The 6,263-nt window shown below is 38.8% G+C and overlaps 2 protein-coding genes across 4 annotated transcripts; both read right to left on the bottom strand.

Annotated features, from left to right (window-relative positions):
- Nucleotides 1-13: 13 nt before the first annotated feature.
- On the bottom strand, nucleotides 14-3,182 carry LOC127749158 (uncharacterized). 3 transcript variants are annotated; one of them, XM_052266242.1, is made up of 3 exons: nucleotides 2,135-2,187; nucleotides 1,587-1,656; nucleotides 14-400 (listed from the first exon to the last, which is right to left on the bottom strand). In XM_052266242.1, exons 2-3 carry the CDS (start codon nucleotides 1,628-1,630, stop codon nucleotides 253-255), a joined length of 192 nt encoding a protein of 63 aa, XP_052122202.1. In that variant the 5' UTR covers nucleotides 1,631-1,656; nucleotides 2,135-2,187; the 3' UTR covers nucleotides 14-252. The 3 variants fall into 3 exon arrangements, with proteins under 3 accessions (XP_052122202.1, XP_052122201.1, XP_052122200.1); XM_052266241.1 differs by lacking the exon at nucleotides 2,135-2,187 and adding an exon at nucleotides 2,239-2,391 and having other exon boundaries at nucleotides 15-400; XM_052266240.1 differs by lacking the exon at nucleotides 2,135-2,187 and adding an exon at nucleotides 2,497-3,182 and having other exon boundaries at nucleotides 16-400.
- Nucleotides 3,183-3,332: 150 nt separating this feature from the next.
- LOC113210785 (charged multivesicular body protein 3) lies at nucleotides 3,333-6,147 on the bottom strand. The gene is made up of 6 exons (XM_026428940.2): nucleotides 5,991-6,147; nucleotides 5,470-5,530; nucleotides 5,172-5,351; nucleotides 4,960-5,081; nucleotides 4,782-4,874; nucleotides 3,333-4,705 (listed from the first exon to the last, which is right to left on the bottom strand). Exons 1-6 carry the CDS (start codon nucleotides 6,033-6,035, stop codon nucleotides 4,520-4,522), a joined length of 687 nt encoding a protein of 228 aa, XP_026284725.1. The 5' UTR covers nucleotides 6,036-6,147; the 3' UTR covers nucleotides 3,333-4,519.
- Nucleotides 6,148-6,263: the final 116 nt, after the last annotated feature.

Below are 6,263 nucleotides of genomic sequence, written 5' to 3'. Positions count from 1 at the left end.
ACTGTACCATACAAATGAAATAAATAGCAGCATTACTGTCAAAGATTACGAATGATTTGCCTCCAGTTCCGCACTAAAATTAAAACACTACTATATATTTTAGGCTCAAGTAATAAGCCGTACATATGGAATAAGAATAACCAGTAAAGAAATGACAAGTAACCCCCAAATAGAAACAATACCAAAATAAATTTTTACCAGACATGACAACCATAAATGTACTGGTATATTATGTTATCATCACACTGAAAGTCAAAACTTACCAGATTCATTCCTGCGATCATGAGAAAAAGGAGCAATTCCTCCTGCTGTGTGTTGCGACGCCAACTCAGCATACAGCAGGTGACACATAGGCTGCTTTGCTGATGTCCAAGTCAGGTGCACCTCCAGGCCGATCTTCCTGCAACAAACCAAAGACGCAATTTTATAGTCGAAGAAACAGGATGCAAAAGAGGCAGGAAGCACTTAATTTCGACAGAGGAGGTCAAAGGCGACTCTCCTAGACCAATTCCAATCATTTCCAGCGATTTTTATTTTTTTCATTTTTGGCAAAATCTACAAAGGCTTATAGCCTTTGTGTTTTTAGCGAAAATTGATGGGTGAGGATTTCGACGGAAAAGAAGTCGATTCGGCAAGGGTGACCCAGAGGACCACAAAACTACTTTTGATCAATTCAGAAACCACCCCTGTCCAGAGAAACTTGAGTTTTAAAGGTGGTCTTTTGAATCTAGCGGTCAGCGTACGATGGGCTGCCTACCTCGCAGGCGAACTGGTCCGAGAACAGGCGTATCTCACTGAAAATGCCCCGGCGGCGTGAAACTTTCGACGTTAGAGATTGAAAGAGGATTCAGTCTGACAGATCCCGACTATTTCCAGCGATTTTAATTTTTCAGGGGACCACAAAACTACCTTTGGTTCCGTCAGATACCACCCCTGGTGGGCAGCGTAAGATGGGCTGCCTACCTCGCAGGCGAACCGGTTCAAGAAAAACAGGTGTAACTCACTTGAAATGGACCGGCGGCGTGAAACTTCGACGCAGAGATTGAAAGGACCAATCCCAACCATTTCCAGCGATTTTCAAATTTTTCATTTTTGGCAAAATTTACAAAGGCATGAGTCCGGTTTTTGACGGAGGAGTACTCGAATAGATAGGGGTGAACCGGGCACCACGAAACTACCTTTGTTTCTGTCAGAAACCACCCCTGTCCACAGCAACTTGAGTTTTATAAGAGCTGGTCTCTCTAACTAAGGGATGTAGGCTACCTAGGGCGCACTGGCTAAGATCTCTGCTGTAGTGGGTCGGCACCACGATATTTAGACCGATTTAGACAGAGCATGTGAAAAGGGAGTCTGCCCCACCAATCCAAACCAATTCCAGCAATTTTCCAAATTGCCAAGATTTTTAAAAGACATTTTCAGTGATAACAAATCAGCCTGGATTTGGACAGAGGATTGAAATCGACAACAAAGAACCAGGGCACCACAAAAAACATCAAATACCACCCCTTTGATGCACACGAAAGGAAGCTCCTCTTAGTGGAGACAAATTTGGACCAGGGTTGGCGGTTACTGTCATGTCAACTCACCTATTCTTTTGGGTAAAATGACTCCATAGACTTCTCTTGCTCATGTCAAGAACATTTCTGGGCCAAGTTCCTGCAATCATATTAAACGGTACTTTTAGCGCTCATCAACTTTTAATTACATATAATTAAATCATACAATACACTTTTAAATGCCTCTTCCCCCATGCGTCTCTAAATGACTATGCTCTTTCAAATAACTAATTTTGGAACTCGACTAAGCATTATAAGTACGAAGGGGCAGCTGCAAATTATCTGCAACGCACATTGATTGATTGTTTGGGGGATTGCGCAAATAGTACCACTCAGTTTGCACCCCAATCAGAAAGTAATAAAGTTTTCTGTTGCACGAGAATAATAAAGAGTAAAATATATGATATGTGATAAAACACTGGCAGGTTCACCCATTTGCATAAGGACCTACAACAGTATTTAACATACTGCATGAATTGGAGGAGTCTATCCATTCAACACCTTTTGAACAAAGCTGACAGTGAGCCAAGTTATTTACATCACGGGCATCATTTACTCGGCCTCAAAAAATAACTTACAACTTAATTGTGCTTGTAAAAATTGAGCCACAGGAGCATAACCTCCTACAACCGCGGAATGGAACAATTCAATATTCCGGACCGGAAACAAGTAAGCACTATACCTTGCGATTAATATCGAAAAGCGGCGATGTCCACTCTAAAATTCTGGTTATTAAAATCCTATGATCAATAATTATTATATGAGTAGGTATTATCGGTATTTGGCAGAAACGCCGATCGTGGTGACACCGACTTTCACTGTTTGTTTACGTTTCCATAAAGGCGCGGGAAATGCGCGGTGGGGGTGGGGGTGGGGAGGAGGAGAGGGGTAGGGGACGCGGCACGGCAAAGGGGGAGAGCAATAATTACGGCATACTCACCGACATAGCGTGGTCGCGGGATGTGATTCTTTCCTGGGGTAGGCAATCCCGCCTCGCTTGTCCAGGATGTGATCCTTTGGGGATGCTTCCCGTCCCGTGCATCGTTGTGTGGCTCCAGGCGGCAACCAAAGGGAAGTGCCATGTCACAATAATGAAATGATCTGGATAATAAACTATTATGGGCGATTTGCTATTAATAATTAGGGAGGCTCGGCGCCTGCGAGACTCCGGGTAGGCTATCCCGCAATACACGCAAGCTCTACAAGCAAGATGTTGCCTACCTATACGGCGCTATGAGACCGCTGAACTTGGCAATCTCCCCGCCCCCCCATACCGCGCCCGGCACTTAGGAAAGTGACCCACCCATCGCAGATCCGAGAGCCGTGGCACACTACAGCCGATCCACGGCGTGGCGCGAACCAAGACTTGTTCAAAAATAAGATTATTTACTTATGTTAGTGAAATAGCGTAAGTTATTTCATTAGCCCTTTTCCAAGCCCGGAACTGCAGTTAGGCACTTCGTTTGCCCTCCAGATGGTATCTGTACCTGATTTAGCTCTTAATTCAACAACTGCCACTAAATGAAATAACATAATGTAATTAACTACTTTACTCATTTTACTTACTATAGATAGATAAATTAAGTTCGGACAAACGATCTTCGGACAATTAGCCGTCTCGTATGCCCCGACTATCCGACAGCATAATCTCATAAATTGTCGTTTTAATAGAATAAGAGAGATGACGTAATAAGGAATATGACTCGTTCCGACTCTGTGGCAATATTAGTTGTCAGAGAGTCGGGGTGTGCCCCCTTTTTTGAGAAATGGACGCAGTGAACAAGCAATCAAAGTCATTCTTTACTTATAAACAAACACAAGAAACTTCCCGACTAAAAGATTTCAGAAAGTTCCAACTTTTATAGACATGTGTATTTCTTTCCATGTTAGTGCTAAAGACTATAAAACATACAATGAAACACTTGAATTCTATGAGAATTTCAAATAGAATATAAGAAAATAGCAAACATTTTTTTTTTTCAGGTTACTTTAAATTAATATTAGGCAGAGTACTGCAGTCAAATATTATCAAGATCCTTACAAATAAATACATTAAATGGTAACAAAACATTCATAACAATTATGAATTAGGTAAGTAGTTTATATATTGAACATCAAAGAATAGTATCCAACGCTTGTAATAATTATTTTACATTTGGAGTTATAGAATTCGGCAAAAAAAGAAGACCAGACTAAATAGTTTGGTCAGCTTCAAAAATATTCAAGCGCAACAACAGGGAGTACAGTAAGACAATGAAGATCATGCAAATTCATAGAAACACTCTTCACACTGTTTTTCTTCCTTGCATCAACAGGTTAAACAGCACATTAAAAGTATGGATGTAAAATACGTAGGAACTGACTCAAAAAACTTTTTGAAAGCTTGAGGACTGATAATACAGGGCTGAAAATAGAGTAGAATTTGCTTGTATTTCTTGATGACATTATTATTTTAATACAACAGAAAGCCATAGTATGCATTACAAGAGGACGGACAAAACTGTTCCCATACACGCACAACTAGAACTTAGTTCTTTTAACAAAGTACTGTAGTTTTACTCTGAATCAAAATTTGTTAGTATATCTTCATTCATTATTTCTTCTAGGCCAGTACGTACCCTACTGTACCATAGTAAATTAAGCTCTGCCATTTTATCCTACAGTAGAATAAAAAATATTTTAACTCCTAGGCAGAAAACAGAAACAGAATTATAGTGCAACAGATAAAAGTTAAATAGATGATCAAACAAAAGCAACTTTTGCTACGAGTGCTTCCCAGACCTTTACTACATCTATAGTTCTGTTTCAGCCTAGCAGTCTCAATCCTCTAGAAATACTGCCTCAAGCTCATCATAGTAAATTGTCAACTGAGTCTGACTTACAGACCTTAGTAGGAAGAGTTTTTAAGAAAGCAAACCAACCATGCTTTGAGAGTGCAGGAGATTTAAAACAATCAGATTTGTCTAACTGCGAAGAGCAGAGAGGCGCTCTTTCATTTCTTCTAAATCTTCTTCCTCTTCACTTTCTAGTCCAGCTGATGAAGGTCCTGCTTCATCTGCAAGAGAAGACTCCGGTGCTGTTGATGGGAGAGAATCAGTGACAGCAGATGGAGCCTTGCCAAGTTCACCTTGAGTAAGTTCCCATAGCACCTGTTAAGAAAGAAAGATATAAAATTTGATATTGCATGTCATGGAGAAAACATTCAAAACTGAACATTTAGGTCACCTTATCAATTTCATCCTGTGCTTCTTCTTCCATTTCCTCTGAGTCTTCCATCTCAGACATTGTTTCATCTAACATTTCTTCAATAATACCAGCCTGTTAGATAAAATAAGAAAACACAAAGTAATAATAGAATAAAATATATTAAAATTAAATTAAAGCTTTACTGAGGGGTCAATACCTTCATCATTTCCTTTGAAAGTTCCCTCATGGTGGCAGCAACCTCTGGTACCCGAATCAAGGTTTGCATTGCTGCCATGACTTCTGTTGATTTCTTTAAAGAACCAGCAACTCTTAAGGTAGCTTTCAAGAAAGAAAATTTTAACATGAATATATAAAGAGATTAGATATAAAATTTATACATACATACAAAAATAAAGAAAAGCTACCTACCAAGCTGATTTTTCATTTGCATCTGAACAGAACTAATGTGTGTTTTACTTGTATATATTTTGGTAATTGCTTTTCGTGCGTGTACAATATCTTTTGCCAAAATCACACACACATCTTTTTCCCCTTTTTTAGCAGCTTCCTTTAATGATTTCTTAATTTTGTCTTCTTCTCGTTGAATAGCTGAGAATGGTAAGAGTTGCTTTAGTAACAACAAACTGAAACATGAATGTCGTAGAGAAAATCTTTTCTAGGTTTATAAATGTTGACATTATGTATATCTGAAATATTCAACTGTCACCTCTTATTTGACGTTCAAGTTGGCTGCTTTCTTTCCTGAGTTTTCTACACCATTCATTAACCTGAGGAGCAAAATGTATGAGATGGGGTCAACCAAAAAAAGGCCAACAGTCCAGTTGAGACCGCACAAAAAAACTTAAAAGGGCACAATTCAGTTTGCTGGGAATTTTTCAAAGATAATTGTTTTATAAACTGTTCTGTCTTTATAACAACTGATTGCGCTCATTGAGGCTTGAATCGGAACACTGAACTTTTTGTAATAACATAGTACAAAGAAAAATACTCACAAAAAAGAGAAAATAAAAGGATTGAAACGTACTTCTTTTTACCTTAAAATGATACACTAGATATAAATAGTGACAGTATATATTTTAACAATATAATTATTAATAATACTGTACTAGAGGTTAGGATGTGAATTTCTTATCTTATCAAGACGACAGAGCAGCAGACAAAAACCTCGGCACCGTCAGAGATTTGAACAAGTCTGAGTTAGAAACACGTATCGAAATGTGTAATCACCTGTTCTTTTGGATTTCTTTCTGGCGTTTTCCCGAAAAGCCCCATGTTTGACGCTTGTATTTTGTATTTTGACAATCACATGAAAACAAAAAACATATGAAAGCAGGGATGTTAGACGGCTCCCAGCGTATTATCGTACCAACCTTCCGAAATTATCGTACGCAGGGTCAAAATTATCGTACATTTCCAAAAAATTACAATTTTGGCCCAAATAAGGGAAAATTTACATTTTAACAGTATAATAAGTGTTTCTATGTAGCCAAAAGGTCGCTA

Source organism: Frankliniella occidentalis, unplaced genomic scaffold (genome assembly GCF_000697945.3).
Source record: "Frankliniella occidentalis isolate FOCC.00 unplaced genomic scaffold, Focc_3.1 Scaffold36, whole genome shotgun sequence".
Taxonomy (NCBI): domain Eukaryota; kingdom Metazoa; phylum Arthropoda; class Insecta; order Thysanoptera; family Thripidae; genus Frankliniella; species Frankliniella occidentalis.
Note: the sequence above shows the minus strand (reverse complement) of the source record. Positions and strands in the feature narration are given on the sequence as shown.

Excerpts from the sequence above, each read along its gene's own strand:
- LOC113210785 (XM_026428940.2), bottom strand. The coding sequence starts at position 6,035 with ATGGGGCTTTTCGGGAAAACGCCAGAAAGAAATCCAAAAGAACAG. Across the intron at positions 5,531-5,990 it reads AAAGAAATCCAAAAGAACAG|GTTAATGAATGGTGTAGAAA; the intron begins GTGATTACACAT and ends TTTGCTCCTCAG. Across the intron at positions 5,352-5,469 it reads ACTTGAACGTCAAATAAGAG|CTATTCAACGAGAAGAAGAC; the intron begins GTGACAGTTGAA and ends TACCATTCTCAG.
- LOC127749158 (XM_052266240.1), bottom strand. The coding sequence starts at position 2,638 with ATGGCACTTCCCTTTGGTTGCCGCCTGGAGCCACACAACGATGCACGG. Across the intron at positions 1,657-2,496 it reads CCCGCGACCACGCTATGTCG|GAACTTGGCCCAGAAATGTT; the intron begins GTGAGTATGCCG and ends ATATGATTGCAG. Across the intron at positions 401-1,586 it reads CATTTTACCCAAAAGAATAG|GAAGATCGGCCTGGAGGTGC; the intron begins GTGAGTTGACAT and ends GGTTTGTTGCAG.